This window comes from Parasteatoda tepidariorum, chromosome 7, assembly GCF_043381705.1.
Source record: "Parasteatoda tepidariorum isolate YZ-2023 chromosome 7, CAS_Ptep_4.0, whole genome shotgun sequence".
Classification (NCBI taxonomy): domain Eukaryota; kingdom Metazoa; phylum Arthropoda; class Arachnida; order Araneae; family Theridiidae; genus Parasteatoda; species Parasteatoda tepidariorum.
This window is the reverse complement of record NC_092210.1, coordinates 77,935,614-77,953,950: the sequence shown is the minus strand read 5'-3', so window position 1 is coordinate 77,953,950 and position 18,337 is coordinate 77,935,614. Positions and strand designations below refer to the sequence as shown.

General features: G+C 24.9%; 1 protein-coding gene across 1 annotated transcript in view; it reads right to left on the bottom strand.

The window, feature by feature from the left end:
- Positions 1-419: 419 nt before the first annotated feature.
- LOC107447561 (glycosyltransferase 25 family member) overlaps positions 420-18,337 on the bottom strand; it is a 23,704-nt gene continuing 5,786 nt past the window's right edge. The window contains exons 6-16 of the mRNA XM_071183824.1: positions 18,007-18,235; positions 16,137-16,201; positions 14,605-14,674; positions 9,931-10,123; positions 9,755-9,837; positions 8,034-8,140; positions 7,081-7,155; positions 6,248-6,305; positions 4,609-4,736; positions 1,692-1,895; positions 420-732 (exon numbers count right to left, since the gene is read on the bottom strand). Of these exons, the coding sequence (XP_071039925.1) occupies positions 570-732; positions 1,692-1,895; positions 4,609-4,736; positions 6,248-6,305; positions 7,081-7,155; positions 8,034-8,140; positions 9,755-9,837; positions 9,931-10,123; positions 14,605-14,674; positions 16,137-16,201; positions 18,007-18,235 (1,375 nt within the window). The 3' untranslated portion in view covers positions 420-569. The remainder of the gene's footprint in view (positions 733-1,691; positions 1,896-4,608; positions 4,737-6,247; positions 6,306-7,080; positions 7,156-8,033; positions 8,141-9,754; positions 9,838-9,930; positions 10,124-14,604; positions 14,675-16,136; positions 16,202-18,006; positions 18,236-18,337) is intronic.

Sequence of the window (18,337 nt, the reverse complement as noted above, 5' to 3'; positions counted from 1 at the left end):
TTTTTCATTAATTAAAAAAAAAAAAGAAGAAAGTTTTGGAATAAAAAAAATTATAATTTTAGAATATTTAAAAGAAGAAATTCTTCAAACTGATAACTTTAAGTAAGACTCACTTCATTATTTAGAAGTAATACTTATTTGCTTACTCAAATAATACACTAAGCATTTCACAGGCACTTTTTACCATAACTTTCCCAATTTTAGGGATTTTTTAAAAATATGCAAAAAGTAGAAGAATATTTAATTATATTAGATGAAAAATTTGAAAATCCAGTTGAGTTGACAGTTATGCATTGGTTGTTTTTTCATAAAGTGGCTATATTTGTTTTTAAGAACTCCTTTAATACAATTGGATGATAAAAAAAGTCATTTACACAATCAAAATATCCATTACGAGATTGCAAAATTCCTAATTAAAAATTAATTTCATTAAATGATTTTAATTAATTGACCTATTGACTAGAAAAATGACAATAAAAATTAAATTTGGCTCATAAGGTTCAAAATAATTAGACATGTACATATGGCACGTAACTAACATAAATGAGCAATAAAAAGCAAGAAAGAATTCAAAGTTCATCTTTGACAATAACGGATGATACAGCTATATCAGAATCTTCTGTGTCACTAATATAGTCAATGTCACCAGTATAATGAGTTGGGTAAACTAGCAAAGGATGAGCAGAAAATGCTCGTAAATTTCGTTTGGGATAGTAACCTTTCCAAGACTCCCTGAGAAGAAAGACAAAAAAAAAGTTAGCAATAATTTCATAGTTTGTATAACATTCCATAAATGAAATAAAATACATTTCAAAGCACAAAATATCTCTAAATTTTTACACACCTTACCATGCATTACATGGTCTATAAAACACATGCCTGAAAATCTTTTTAAAGTCTTCATTAAAAATGAAAACATATTAATATACCTGCGTGAATGAAACTATCCATTTCAAGAAATGTATTACTGCTTAATCTTTCTTGTTTACCAGAAAGATATAACGGAATAGAATAAAAAATTAAGTAAGAACAAAATAAACTTAAAATATATATATATATAAATCACAAGTTCCAACATTGATGAATTTCTTTAGAGATGTTTAATTTGAGTTTTAAAATGATAATGAATTTCTTTAGAGGCGATAAATTAGAATTAATTGAATGATTTTACTCTCACTTTTACATTTAAATATCATGTTTATCATTTTTTAAGCTCAATTGGAGTAAACTTTTATCGAATAAAAATAAACCTGATTAGATGAATAAAAAAAGAGTTGCATAAGGTAATATAAATCATTTAATCTGCATAAGCTTTCAAAAAATTTTGCTTTTAGTTAGCAATTTAGAGATAATTTAAACCGTATTTTAAGGAATTTCTGATTAAATATTTGCCTTGATGGGCTGTATGGATAGAATAACCAGGCCAGAATAGGGATTTGTACTTACAGTAGCATTTGCAGAGCAATGCCACTACATTAGTACAATTCAGATTTTTTTTTAAAAATTAATATTCTAAACAGTTCTAAAAAATATTTTAGTGCTGCTTTGATTTTTAAAATTTTTTTTTAGTTCGACTATACAACACTGACTACTTTTTTTTTCTATACATATGTGAGACAATGTTTGTGTCTCTCTTCTAAACATTGAATAATGTAAATAAAAAGTTCAACAAAATTCTATTAAACACTCACTCTGGATGACGATCAAACATAATAGGGAGAAATTCATCAACAGGAACTAATTTTGGCAAAGGATTTGCAGCTATTAATTTCTTGGCCCCTTCCAGAGTAATTAGATAGCAAAGAGTCCAGTAAGAGTAATCAACATGAACTAAATTTGAAGTGCCCTGAACATAAGGCTCGCCATCTTCAGACAGTCGCTTACGACCTAAGTATCTAAAAGAATAAACAGGACAGTATTGAATACGAAATCAACAGGGTAATCATAATAAGTTAAAATAATAAGTAGTAAATAATAAGTTTTTAGAAACTTACTGTGCCAATTATTAATAACATAAAAACACAAAATAGTTTTTCATACATTCAAAATAGCCGTGTTTACAAAACGACTCTATAGTTTGTCTATCATACCTGCCAACATTTTAAAATACAAATTAGATTGATTAAATTCGTAAATTATAAGGAACAAAAAAGAGCACTGCAATAGGGAATTTTTTTTAAAGAAAATAGGAATATTTTTTTTATCAAAATATATTTTTAATATTTAGCCCCGGTAACAGTAATGCTTAAAAAATAATAAAACATAAATAATTAAATAACAACTCCATAGTTTATACATGCTAATATTCTAAAATACAAATTAGATTGATTATGTTAATAAATTATAGGGAACAAAAAAGAGCATTGCAACAGGTAATTTTATTTTAAGGAAATAGGAATTTTTTTTTTTTTTTGGCAAAATATATTTTTAATATTCAGTCCTAGTAACAGTAATGTTTGCAAAATAATAAAACATAAATAATTAAAAAAACAACTCTATAATTTATACCTGCTAATAACAATGTAAAATACATATTAGATTTATTACGTTAATAAATTATAAGGAACAAAAAGAGCACTGCAACAGGTAATTTTTTTTAAGGAAATAGGAATTTTTTTTTTGGCAAAATATATTTTTAATATTTAGCACTGGTAACAGTAATGTTTAATAAATAATTAAACGAGGTTAAATAGGCAGCTCATTTATTATGTAGTAAATAATAAAATTTTCAGTAAAAACTGTTTAAAAAGGTAGGAAGTTTTAACAAAACACATTATATTTTAAAAATAAATAATAATTATCTAAAACATTAACAACGAACATTTAAATCATTATTTGGAAACAGTTTTTCTTATATGAAATTATTTAGAGTAAAAATTTATTTTTAGGGACATTTTAAAATCATACACAGTTTTAAAAATTTCAAGAAATAGCATAATAAGGGAAAGTTGAGGCTTCTGATCAATCATTTTAAAGCAGTTACTGAAATCAAATTTTTATGGGATTTTTGTAAGGCAAAACAAACATCTTTTCGGCGAGTGGGTACTACCTATTTTGCATTATTTAAACAATTTTATCAGTTGTAGAGCAAATAAAGTAAGCACAGCATGATTATTTAAAGAAAACAATGCTTATTTAAAATAAATAACTTCAATTAATTAAAAAGACAGTATATGGTATTAACCACCTAGTAAAAAGAAACCACATGTTTTGTATTCAGTAAAATATTAGGAAGCTTTTATGGGGCCATATAAAATGTTCTTTCATATTGTAGTATGTTGTCAGACACATTGCAACAAAAACAATGAGCAAATAACGTGAAAAGAAAATAACTCTTAGCAGAAAAATCTATTTAAATTATTTGTTTAAACTTGTATACAAAATACAGACATTAATATTTATTTTTAAAATCCTTATCACAAATGAAGTAAAAATTATATACATTTTAGGGTCATAAATTAGAAGCAAATAAGAAACAAAAATGATATTAAAATCTATTGAATCAAAAGTGACGAATGAAAAACATAAAAATAATTTTGATAGCCAGGTGAAACTTAGAGGTGATTCTAATAATCGCTCGTTCTTTAACGATCCTAAAGATTTGGATGTTTTGAATTAATTACAGAAATGGACACTTTATCAAGGCAAAAAACACCATATACAAACCACAAATAAAGTATGAAAATAGATGATTTATTAAAGCAAAAGGTAACACAAAATAAGTGCAAATAAAGTACACAAATGGACAAGATTTTATTTTATTCACATTGGTTTTTTTCTTCTTTTTATCTACAAAGCACAAAGTGTACCTCATCCTCTTTTTGGAGATAAATTTCCTTCACTCTTAAAGATAAGTTTTTACAAGGAACTCCTACATTTTGTTTAAAAGTTAAATTCTTTCAAAACATAAATTGACTTATGAGATTCAAGGTTCAAAGATGAAAATTCCTTCAGATTACATACAGTCGACATTCAATATAATGAGATTGTTATCTAAACGAAAACGGACATTGTTATGTGAGATCTTTATCATGAGAGACCAAAAATAAAATATGGAAATTTACTCGTACACTAGACTAATTTTGTGAAAACAATAAAAAGAGTTGGGAAATTAACAGAATAATTGTTAAGGTTGCATTTTTTTGTGCTAATCAGGGATCACAGCCCCTGCTCACTAACTTAATTTTTGTCACAGAATTGAAAAGAACGTTACAGAGTAGACTTTCTGTATCAGTAATCAAAATAGAAGGGAATCTGCAATGGTAGGTAGAACAAAAAAATGTAGATTGTATGTAAACTTTGTATGTAAAGTGTAATTGAATTATGGTTAATAGAAAAAGAATTAGCATTGAATTTGATATTTTTACCAAGGTTATGAAATTGCCACTATTTATCAAAAAATTAAGTCATAGAAATTTGATTGTAAATCAAAATAATTATATAGAATGTCTTGAGAAATTCATAATGAATCCAATATAAATTAATAAATACTTCTTAAAAATAAAACTAACAAATGTTTAAAATTTCATATAACTACAGTTATATTCAATGAATCATAAATCAAAATATGGATCATAAAAATGCAGAGCAATCAGCAATAATACTTACATTAAATCCCAAAGTAAACCAATTTTTTGTGCTTCTTTTAACAACCCTTGAACTTTTTTTCTGAAATAGGGTTCAAATCTCAAATCATCTTCTAAAACTAAAGCAGTGCGGTGCTGTTTTTCAATCATCTGTGGAAAAAAATTCATAAAATAAACAATAGTCTAAACTTATAATCATATTTATATGAATACATGTCAAAATTTTAATACAACTTATATGTAGGGTTATCAGGAATTTAAACACTGTACTGATTCAATAAACCATTAAAAGACAACATAATTTGCTGAGAAAGAACAATTAAGAAGAAATTTATAAAATATAGCTTTTATCTTTGAAGATCCAGAGAGAGGAACAGTTTGGTTCCCTGAAAACTTATTCTGAGAAAAAAAAAGATTACAGAAGTGTGCAAACAGGAATAAAATATTTGATAAAACGCATAAAAATCAAAATGTTTGAACAAAAACACTTAACTAACAAAAATAATTTTAAAATTGAGAACAGAAATTTGCAAATTATTTTACTTTATCCTATTGGAGAACCAATCGAAAAGAAGAATTTTCAAAGTGTAGTTTCGTCATTTTAATCTATAATTTGATTGCAGCAGTTAACAATAGATGGTAAATTTTACTATCTTTAAAAATAACATGAACCAGCATTGTTAAGAATGTTTTAGTAACAATATTTGGAATGCAACTAAGCATTCTTAATATTTACACAGAGAACGTTTATGTTTACATTATAGTTAAACATTTACAATGTCTATGTTATAATATTTGTAAGTTTCATTTTATATCTAATTAATGATCGTACACACAAACTAAATGATTGGTTAATAATAATTGGTTAACATTTTTCATGTATAACTAAAAACAGTTTTTCAAGTTGAATGTTTTTGTATATTTTTAAGTTACAGTTTTATGCCCAATTATTGTAAATTAACTGTCTTAGAATAGACGACTTGCGGTAAAGGGCAAAGTTAGGAAATTTTACTACTGGCTAGTCATAGCATTTTTTAAGGTGGTCCCTTTTTCCAAAATTGAAAATTTTAAAAAATTAAAGAAAACTGTTATTATTATAAATATAAGGCATTTCTTTTGAAGAATTTCTCTAACTAGGGTAAACACTGCAAGGTTTACTTCTAAAATGAATTTTAAGAGACAAGCCTAAAATAATGAACTATTAAAAAGTATTCATAATATTATTATATATATTTATCTAAAAAAAATTAATAATAATTTGCACATGGGATTAATATGGCACATAATTTGCACATGGGCACATAATTTGCACATTTTTAAGGAAAAAAGTGATGGGTGACTAGAAGACAATTTTTTAACAACTATTTGTTGCTCAGAAATATTAAAATTACTAATATACCTTCATATGTAACTCTCCCATGTATTAAAAAACATGAACTGATACATGATATTGAAAAACATGATATGACTCTATCTAAAACCTAAAAAAATTCATAACTATTGCCCACTTTTATAGAAACACATTTTTTGATGAGTAATAAAATTAAATAAACTAAACAGATAGATTTTAATAGCTGGATCATCTTTCTGAACTCTTGAATTTGATTTAAAAAAATTACAAAAGTATATTTTTATTCAGGGGGGGGGAATAAGATACTTACATCTTTCCACAGATAATAATGACTAAGGAAGCAGCCAATTTCTCCTCTTGTCAGAGGTCTGAAAGAAAATAACAGATTATCATAACAAAATAGGTTTTTTTTTTTAAAATAAATTTAAATAAAAATTAATACTAACATTTATTTTTACCTCTATTGTTAATAAAACTCATTTCAAATCAAAACTAAAAAAATGGGCCAGTTATAAATATAACTAATAATTTTTCATGATAAATACTTCTTGAGTATTGAACATTATAATCTAATTTATGGGAACATAAAGATTTTCATTTTGCTTTATTTAATAAATTAATTAATATGAATTGATTTTTTAAAATTTATATTTCTTATTGCCTATGCTTGACTTTATTTATAATTTTGCAATTTATTTTATTTTTGAATAGATACTTAAATTTTAAATAAATTTGTTATTTAAAAATACCAAAAATAAATGATTTTTTTGTGCATTTTGTAATTTAAATATATTTTTAGTACATTTTAAACAGTAATTTTTGTTGATCGAATTTTTCATAAAATAATGCATTATGCATTAAACTTCCTAAATTTAAAATAAGTAAAAAAGATAAGTGGAAAAATTATCATTCGTTTTATTTTAGTAATCGACAATTTGCTTTAGAACACCTTCTCCAGACATCAACTACACTAAGAAATGAAAGGGTGAGTAGTCTGGTTTTCGCTTTATAAGATTTCTTACAAGTATTACTCGGTGAAATTTTTAAAAAAATTTAATTCTTTTTTAAATAATGGAATCAAATTGAATAGCAACAATTTAATCCTTGAGGTAAGTGGCATTTTTCATTGAGACAACATCGTACCTTTTATGATAAGGATCAGCATACTCTGGAAGCATCTTGATTCCCATTTTCTGTATGAAAGTATCATTTAGTGCTCTGAAATAAAAAAATATATAATTTATAAAGTGAAGTAAATATATGAATAGAATTAGAACAATAAAATAAAACAAAACTAAACAATAACAACTATCCTCTGCCACTTAACAATTTATTTGATTAACAAATTCTCTCATTCCTCTGGACAAATTACTAGTGACAATATTTACCTAAATTTAAAATCTAATTTAAAGTTAGACCAATGGATTTACCTAATTATAACTTTTAATTTTAATAAAAAATAGATTAATGGCAAACTGGATTTTGCAAAATTTTGGAATAAGGAGCAACACCAAAAAATATTTTTTAATAAACTTAAAAGTTTGTTAGTATAAGAGTGTTTACCAAAGACCCTTTAATGTGATATAAATTCAATTTAGTCAAAAGTTCAGATCAATGTTTTTTAAATTGTAAATCGTACATGTACAATGTCTTTTCCTCAAACCTAATTCCAACTGATTTTTTTCTCTCCAGTTCTTCAATTCTTATAGAGCTTAATTTTGGCAGATCTAGATTAAGAGTACAGAATTCTCATGTGCACTTAAAATTGATAAATACAATATTATCAGACTTTCATTTATAAAATACTATTTATTATATTTTCAAAAGTAAAAAGGTGAATAATACTATCATAAATTCAAATTCAAACGATATGATTACTTCAACTTCTTAATTTCAAATTAAACTTTCAACAAAAAAGTTATACATCAAATCATGCTAAAAATATTATTTACAATCTAAACAAAACTAGTTATTAAATGAATGAAATAATTCAATCAAGACATATTTAGTTTTAAGAAAATAATTTAAAAACTTTTATTTGATAAAATATATATATAGGAAAATTGAAAAATAAACGATATAGATGAGAGACTAACTTTCCATCGACTGCTTTGAAAAGATTAGCTTGAATGCCCATTTCAGTAAGGGAATTTAACATCCTTTGTTTTCTGAGAGGGCGGCGTTCCAAATTTATTAAATAAATCTGAAAAATAGATATTTATCTTGATCAAAGTATATCTCAGTTTTCAAAGCAAAACTTAAAATATATGCCACATAAAAGTTTTTTTTAAGCTTTATTACCAAAGAAAATAAAAATGCCAACAGTTTGAGTGCTGTAAACTCAAATCAAAACTTTAGTTTCAAGCAATACGTTTTGTACAATTTTGTGGGGAAGAACTGACTGAATTTCAATAAATAATTTTTTTTAAATATTTAAACATTAATTTTTTTAGAAAAAAATTGGCAGTTTAACATTATTTTTTAAAACTAGATGAATTATTAAAATTAGTAATTAAACATCCAATTTAATTATATATTTTTATGCACCAAATCAATAATGACGTAATTTTTTTCAATAGTATTGAAAATTCAGGCCACAAATGCTTTTCAGTTTAAAAGAAAAAAAAAAGCTGTAGCTTTTCTTCTTACTGACATTTTAAGCCATTCTCATAGTCAGCACAGACACAATGTGGAGATGAAGATAATATAATCTAATATGTTTAACAGCAGCCAATAAAAATAGCATAATACTAGAAAAATTTTATTTTGTAGAACGAAATAGCCTGAAAAAAACTTAATTATGCTTAATCTTAAATTTCTCATTTAAGTTTTTTCATTTATTTTTTTAAATTTTAATTTATTTGAGTTGCTTTAAGATCCAATAATTAAAACCTAATTTGTGTGTTAGTAACCTTAACAAAGAACCAAACAGAATTCTAGAAATAAATGTTTTCAACAGGAATAACAAATAGTTTACAGTGTTTCCTCCTAATGCTGCTTTTTTTAAAAAAATTCCTTGCATATTATCATAACGATTTTCATAAATTGCTTTAAATTTCATCTTCAAATTTTCTCATATTTTTATAAATAAGATTATTGTTATATAAGGAAATAAAAATATTCCACATTATTCAAATTTAGAGATGCGCCAAATTGTTACTTAAAAAAGGAAGTGAACATTCAGACAACCGATTCCTTGAACATCATAGATAGTTTTTAAGAATAATCAAATCAATAAAAATTCTTTGTAAAAAAAGTAGTACATCTATGAATTTTCGGGAAATATACATTGTACACAGCTAAACAATGGATATCTGGATTAAATCTGACCGTTTCTAGGTCAAACAGCTTAGCTCCAACAGACCTTTGAACCTTAGCTAACTGGTTTTACCCCACTTTCACCTAATTTATGACATAAATTTAAGAAAATATTGTAGAGCTGCGTCTAAAAATGTTTGCATTTTTTCTAATAATTTTCAATAAATAATAAAAATAATCCAATAAATATAAATCCATAAAATAAGAAAAAGAAAATTATGTTTTCAGTAAAATATTCAGCACAACAGAATATTCAACATAAATTGTCAAATAAAAGAACATTTATTTATTGTAGTTTTATTCAATACTTTAAAAGTTTAATGTCTATTTCAACTTTAGAGTGAATTCAACAATTTTGTCCTAATAAGTTAGACTAAAATTATTCATAATATTTGCCAAAAGAAACTACTTTATGCCATTTAAAATAGAAATACATAAAATAACACAAAAGCTCTAAAGTAAAATACTTTATCCAATGAGCAATCAGAACTCAACATACCTGATCAAAACCTAAATTGCTCCACTCTTCTTTCCGAACAAAATGTTCCAAATTTTTCGATACTGCAACTTTAGAAAGTTCAACTAGATAAAATAAGATTGAAAATAAAATCCAACAACAATAAAGTAGCTGTATAATTGAGCAAAATATAGATTGTAATTAACAATCCATCATACCAAGCATCTCTATTTTGAGATTCAAAAGCTGTTCCCGATCATCCTGTAAGGTGTTTTCTTTTTCTAAAGGAGTCATCATATAACCAAAAGGTTCTTTATTTGTCACAAACATCTTAACACCTACAATATAGTAAAGTAAACAGTAATAAAATAAAAAAATAAACCAAAAAATTATAGTTGTATAATGAATAATTTATTACTAATTCATGCTTATCATTTAATAGACTTTTAAAAAACAGTACCTATCTTCCAATAAAAAATACGTTTGCAGCATAATTATATTTAAAAAAAATTTTTTTTTCTATTTTTCTTCTAGTGATGCACACACAATTTGTTCATCTACGAATGTAAAGGACAACGAAAAACCATGCCAAAAAAAAGGTTAACTGAAACTATTTAATTTTGAAGATTTTACTTTAGCAACCTTATCAACGTGAAAGTTAAATAATTTATCTTTATATTGTTTGGCTTTAACAGCGAACTTACAATAATACTGAATGTTTAAAAACCCTATTTAGATACGCAAATGAACAAATTTTTTATTTTATTTTTTATCTGTGCCACAAGCTTTAAGCTCAGTACTGTGTTAATGGTTAAGTGACATATTTTTCCTAAAAGAAAACTATGATGAGACAATTAGTAAATATTAAAAATAGAAATTAAATTTGGAATTTATTTACAGTAGAGAACCGATTATCCGGAACGATAGGGACCATTGCTATTCCGGATAACTGATTTTTCCGGTTTTCTGAATCGCTACAAAAAGCCGTTTTTTTATCGTTAAACCCAACTAAAAAAATATATATATTTGGAAATTATCTTAAAAAGAAGAAAAAACGATGAAGTAATTCACTAATGATTATTTCTAAACTGATGGTAAGGTAAAGATCTTTCAAAAAAGAAAGAAAAATCCTAAGAAAAATCCTAAACATCTTTTTAAAAAAATCGCGGGAAAATTTATCGAATTTCGTTCCGGTTTTTTGGTTTTCCGGTTTTCTGATTTCTGGATAACGGGTTTTGTACTGTATTTATATATATATATATATATATATATATATATATATATATATATATATATATATATATATATATATATATATATATATATATATATATATATATATATATATATATATATATATATATATATATATATATATATATATATATATATATATATATATATATATATATATATATATATATATATATATATATATATATATATATATATATATATATATATATATATATATATNATTAATAATATTATAATTAATAATATTATAATTAATAATATTATAATTAATAATATTATAATTAATAATATTATAATTAATAATATTATAATTAATAATATTATAATTAATAATATTATAATTAATAATATTATAATTAATAATATTATAATTAATAATATTATAATTAATAATATTATAATTAATAATATTATAATTAATAATATTATAATTAATAATATTATAATTAATAATATTATAATTAATAATATTATAATTAATAATATTATAATTAATAATATTATAATTAATAATATTATAATTAATAATATTATAATTAATAATATTATAATTAATAATATTATAATTAATAATATTATAATTAATAATATTATAATTAATAATATTATAATTAATAATATTATAATTAATAATATTATAATTAATAATATTATAATTAATAATATTATAATTAATAATATTATAATTAATATTTTTCAAAACTGAAAATTTTCAGTTTACAAAGAAGAGGTAGCTTTCCGAGATGTCATACTTATGTCTGCACAAATCTTTCCACTAATTAGGTATTCAAACTAACACTTTACATACTCAACGCAAGCAAATAAAATGGAGTTGTAAACTACGATTGATGCAAATATTAAATAATTTGGAGGAAAATTTTCAGCATAACCTTAAAGTCTTGTACTCCCGAAGGGCTAAAATTTAAAAAAACAAAAAGGTGTTAGTTTTTTATTTACATAGCACTAAAGCAGCACAATGGGGACAGTTTGAGAAACATCCTTAATGATGATTCAAAGACACACCATCACAATTTTGCTCCTCTGCAGAGAGGACGGCTGCCTGCTTTGGTAGTTTGATGACCTACATGTGTGAAATTGAGCACTTTATGGCAGAGCAGTTAAACAAGGACCGATACCTCGTACCCTCGGTCCTTATGCAGGCTGATCGGAACGGTCACTTACCAGTCGGCTTGACTTAAATGTTTTGATAAGAAATGCTTATTTATAATCAGTCCACTGTGGGACTTAAGGAAACAAAATCATTATATAAAACTAAAAGAAACCACAAAAAATCTAATAAAAATGTAGTAGGCAATGTAAGCCAACAGTGACCATTTAATGCAGCGTCTGTGAATAGCAGCCTTCCTGTCCAGAATTAAGAGTAAATAGTAAGTATAATAAAAGAAAAATAAAAAAAATCTGACAATTTTAACTAAACAAACCTCATGGTTAATTGTTTAACTATGTATTTCATTTTAAGAAAGATTAAGTCTTTTTTTATGAACAGCACCAAAAATTTTCCAAGACTTGAATGAGAAATATTAAAAACTATTGTTTTTAAAATAATTTAGTTACAACTGCTGCAACTAAACCAAAATAAAAAAGTTGGAATACACATCAAAAGTTATAACAGAAAAATTTTGGCATAACATGATGCATTCCAAATGTTTATGATGACTCATCTTTTTATCCGGCTATTTAAAATATGCAAAAATGCAGAATTTGGATAATTTTTCTTTAATTCATCATGTTTTTTCTATATCTTTTTTTCCAGTTTCAATTATTTTCTAGTATCTTAGCATGAATGTCTAGTAACAGCTGAATAGTATAACTGCCTGGTAACAGCTGAATAGTATAAATGCCTGGTAACAGCTGAATAGTATAAATGCCTGATAACAGCTGAATAGCATGAATGCCAAGTAAGAGAATCTTATGTTTTGACACGGTCTGCAGCAAAGAGAATGATTTAGATAACCTGTCCTTAGAAAAAGCAATTTAATAATTGCATTTGACATGTTTGCTCGTTTCTTCCAATTTTTCATACTAAATCTTGAAATTGATTGAGAAACTCAGAAGTTTTCAGAGATATAGATGTGCAAATATCTATAGATATAAAAAAAGAAATGGCTTACACAGGGCCAGGAATTGAATTTTAATTTAGGTATTTTATTAGTTTCCCCATAAAAAGGGCACTTAGAGTTTTGAAAGGCAGGGGTTTGTCCAGACATTTTGTGAAAGGTCCATTTTTGTAAAATTGTGAAAAAATTACTAGTAATTTGTGAATATAAAATAAACGTTAAGTCACTTTCCTTCAACCAGGGTCCTGCTTTTATGAATTTGAGCAAATAGGGTCTGTTATTGCAAAAAATCTTTTTCAAGGAGTTTTTAAATTGTAAAGATTATGCTCAACACTGTAAAATTATAATCAAAAAAATTAAATTTAAGAATTAAACAGTAATTGCAGCTACTAAATTAGCAGTGTAACATATAAATATTTGGTATTTAGCCTATACAGTTGAACACAGAATATTAATTTCGGACGAATAAAGGAAGAAGCGTCTGCCAAAGACAAAATTTAGTTCATTTACATATGTCTTTCTCCCCCCTTCCTTCTTGGGAAGGGTTTATTCGCTTAACAAAACAATAATGAAGATAAACAAATTTGTGAAGGGTCCAATTAAAAGATAAATTATTTTGTGAAGGGTCCGTTTTAAGTTAAAATATTTTGTGAAGGGTCTGTTTTTATGAAAAGATATTTTGTGAAGGGACTGTTAACAGATCCAATTTTCTTCTAAACAGATCCCTGAAAGGGCACTTATTTAACACAGTAAAAATTTATCAAAATGTGTAATATTATGTAATAACTGAATTTGATCCTCAAAAATGTTTAAATTACCCTTTCAAACTATTTTAATGAATTGTTTTTTAAAAAGTAATTCTCACTCATTATCAAAATAAGAATAAAATCTGTATTTTATAAGAAATAATTAAAGGCATGCAAAAAAAACAGTCCCCGTGCAAAAAAAAATATAATAATAAAAAAATTAAAACAATAATAAAGTAAATTAATAAACTAAAAAAAAAATATTTATTGAAAAACAACTTAAAAGCTTTTTTCTGTAATTTTAACTAAAAATTATGAGAAACAAACATTGAAAGGTGCCTTTTTTTCTTTGAGAAAAAAATTGTTTAAAAAATAATTTTAAAATTACTGAGAAAATTTAATAATATACTCCTGAAAAAAGAGAAACTTAAAATTTAACCAATTGAGAATAATGCTGACAAAATAAACATTTGCAATAGTAATCAGAAATAAACCTATAAACACAGATAATTTCACCAGTGTGTAATTATTATTTAAACATTGAATAAATTTTTTTTAAATGGAATATGAATAAAAAGGCAGTATTTTTAAGGGAGGGCAGTTTGTTTATACAAAAAAAGCAAAGAGAGTCCCTCATAAGGCAAGCAAGGCCAGCTGCCCATCTTAAAACGCCTAGGGAGAACACTGGTTTTATTGTCAATCATTAAATATTCATTCTCAGTGAGAACTTGCAATTTGTCAGGACAATGTAAATTTTTTTTTTTTTTGAAACAATAATTTTAAACAATAACAATAAAACAAAATAACGAACCTGTTCTGTCATACCGCACCAATAGTTAGAATAAGCTCCTAATGTTTCAAGAACAGGTGCAATTACAGTCCTAAAACAAAATGGAACATTTAATTATTGTAAAAGAGATGATAATGAAAAATTTTAATTAAAATTATTTAACTTAATTTTTAATTAATTAATAAAATTTATTAACAAACTTTTTTAATAACCAGATTAATCACTATTAAAATGCTTGTTTACTTAACACGAATTCGAAAAAATATTTCCTTTTCATAACTCCAAAACAACATTAAAAATTTACATCATATCACATGAATAGATTATGCTTGTCAAATGCAGCGGCAATCAGAAATTATAATTTGTTATACAGCTTAAAGTTATTAACAAACATAAATGAAACTAAATTTATCGATTCACGTTTGGTACAAAAATATCATATGTAATATTGCATTTTTAAAAATTGAATTTTTATTTTATTTTTCATTAAATTATCATTAATTTATGGGTTTCATGAGACGAAGAACTTTCTGTGATATTACTTAATACAAAAACATCAATTGTAACAAAATTAAGTCAAGTTCATTTCTAATATTCACATGTATAACAAATTTGTTTCTTTAGTATTTCTATGAAAAAGATATAAGAGCAGATAAAGTAAAATAAAGCAAAAGATAGAGTAAGTCAGGGTTGGCAAGTTTTTGACACATGACGGTTTTTACCGGTTTATACCATGGTTTTTACCGTCATGTCAAAAACCCCTCTGTCAAAAACGTCGAAAACTGTCAAAAACCCATAGTTTTGGTAAAACTGTATTTTTATTTGAGTTTAACTGCTTATAATTTAAAATTAATTCCTTTTAGGGCAATAAAATTAGAAAAAAAGTTGTTAAAAGATATTTAAGAACAGATTCTTGCGTTTTCCCAACATGATTATATCAAAACATACTATTTGAAGTAAAATATTAGGATACTAAACAAAATTTTCAACATTTCCAAGCATCATTTTGTTTGGCATATTACATTACTGAAGAATGTCAAGTCATTCTTGACTTAGAGTTTGTTAGTAGTTACAAGTTTTGAAAGTTTTGTTTAGCTTATTTCTAATATTTAAGAAATGCCAAATTTTAAATTCTTCATTTTAGTTCTTGAATTTATTAATAGTTCCAAGCTTTTTTGTTTGTTTGTTTATTTCTAACAATTAAGAAGTGCAAAATTTTGAATCCTTTGCAAATCAAGCTATAATGATAAAAGTAAGTATCACTATTTTCAATAAGTATATTACAATATTTCTGTATGAATGTATATCCTTCTATAAGAATACATGTATATAGTTGCAAAATCAATAGCAATCATTTACAACATTCATTTATAAAGGCAATTATGTGAAAATAATATATTGTCCGCTATATGCCATAAATTATAGAAAACAAGGTTTTTGACGGTTTTTACCGGTAAAAACACGGTTTTTACCACTGTCATGTCAAAAACTAGTTTTTGACGGCAAAAACCCAACCCTGGCTGTAAGTTATACTTTTTTTTTATTATACTTACTTTTCTTCTTCAATCAATAGTTTCAAAGTAGCATTGTTCACTAAAAATACATCAGCATCTATGAACTAATAAAATTAAAAACATTAGACAATGGTAACAATGGAAACAAAAATACATACTAGATAAAAAGAAAAAAAATTGACACATACACATGATAATTTCACTGCTTATAAAAATATGTCAAATAAACATGAAAACATTATATATCTGTAACATATTTACAAATTCTGGCCTTAATATAGGGCTATAAAAATCGACAAAATTTTCTGATACAGAATGTAATACACATGCTATATGTTGTTTCTTTACCCATCATAAAAATTTTTTTAAAGGTATTTTAAAATCTTATGAGATTTAGCACAAAATCTTGTCTCCAGCCTATTACCTTTTATCTATTACCGTTAACTAATGAATACACATGGTAAATAATGAAGATATGCACAGATGGTGGAATATGTTATTTTATTTTAAGGTGGGCATTTTCTAACTTTTTTGAGATTAGACTACCAAGAATAGGAATCGTGGGAGGTTTTGCCTCGCTCCCTACCTCCAAAAAAATTCAAGATATTTTAAGTTTATTACTTGATAACACCAAATAATTTTCTTTTAACTTTATATAAAATGCCTTCTTTTAAGTAAGATTCCTTTTATAAAGCACAAAATTAAGTTAAGCACATTAGCCTTTAAAAAGATTTTACAGGCGATGAAAAAATTATTTTTCAATTTTTGTACACTACAGTAGCGTGATCAGTAAATTCAGATGCTATAGTAATTGTTAAAGTAATATTTCATCTGCGTAAAAGCGTATGGAACTGTATACATTGGTCATTATAATGATGGTCATACTCATATAGGTCATGATGTTCATCAACAGCATAGACCAGATGAATCAGATTATAATTTATATTAGAGCCAATATTACTTAAAAATTTTAAAGTATTATCAGATTTTTAATAAAGATAAATTTCATTGTAACAAACACATTAAAGGCTAAAGCAGTGTATGCACCCTCTTTGCCCTTTTTAAAAATAAGCCTCCATCCCTTAAAAACACTACCTTTTTATTCATATTCCATTTTGAAAAAAATTAATTCTCTGTTTAAATTATAATTACACGCTGGTAAAATTATTTGTGTTTATAGGTTTAATTCTGATTACTATTACAGATATTTACTTTGTAAGGATTATTCTCAACTGGGTAAATTTTTATATCTTTCTTTATATCATATATTTTTTTGAGGGGGGCATTGTTAATAATTTTTTTTAGTGCTTTTAAATTTTTGAACATTTTTTTTAAATAAATACCCGATTTTTTTAATCACCTTTATATTCTTATTAAACAGAATAAACAGATAGATATTGACAGTAAAAAAAAAAAAGATTTTAGACAAGAATTTATAACTTTATATGTGTATAGATAGATATCAGGGGGTTAACCCCTGGTTGCAATCCCTAAGAAGTTCAATCATAGAAGTCAAACAAAGAAGATAATCAAGTCTAGGATATAATAATAAACATAAATGTATACTGTTTTTTCTTTAGAATATCAATTTTAAAGCGAGTGTTTGATGTTCAAGCAAGACTTATTAAATGTTGGCGATTTCTTCTTGAAAATCAAATGAATACATAGTAAAATGAAAGAGGGGAAACTTAATGCATACAATATAAAATGAAAAAAAAAAAATTAAGTGATAATGGTTTTACTACAGTGACTATTATTAACCATGAAGATAGAATTTAAGTAATCATTTACTTAAATATACATTAATACATTATATAATAAATTATGTAATTTTATTTCAAAATTCTAATATGATCAATAAATCAAACTGAAATGCAACAGCATAAATTTAAAAGACAAAAAAGCTTACGAATATATAATCAGCCCATAATTTTCTAGCTGCTTTCAGTGCACTCTCTTTTAAGCTGATGATATGATCAAAGTGAAGGGGAGACCACTCAAATACACCACTTCCATCTGGAAAGGTTTCAGGGGAATCATCAAGAATGGAATCTACGGAATGATAACTACTCTCGTGTTTATCAAGCCATGTTTTAATTATGTTGACAGAATCATCAACATTATGATCACTCCTTATCCTAAAACATATAAGCTCAATAAATATAAACATAATGGATCTTTAGAAAAATATTTATTAGCATGAATATAAAAAAAAAAAATCCAATTTCAGTAATTACAGT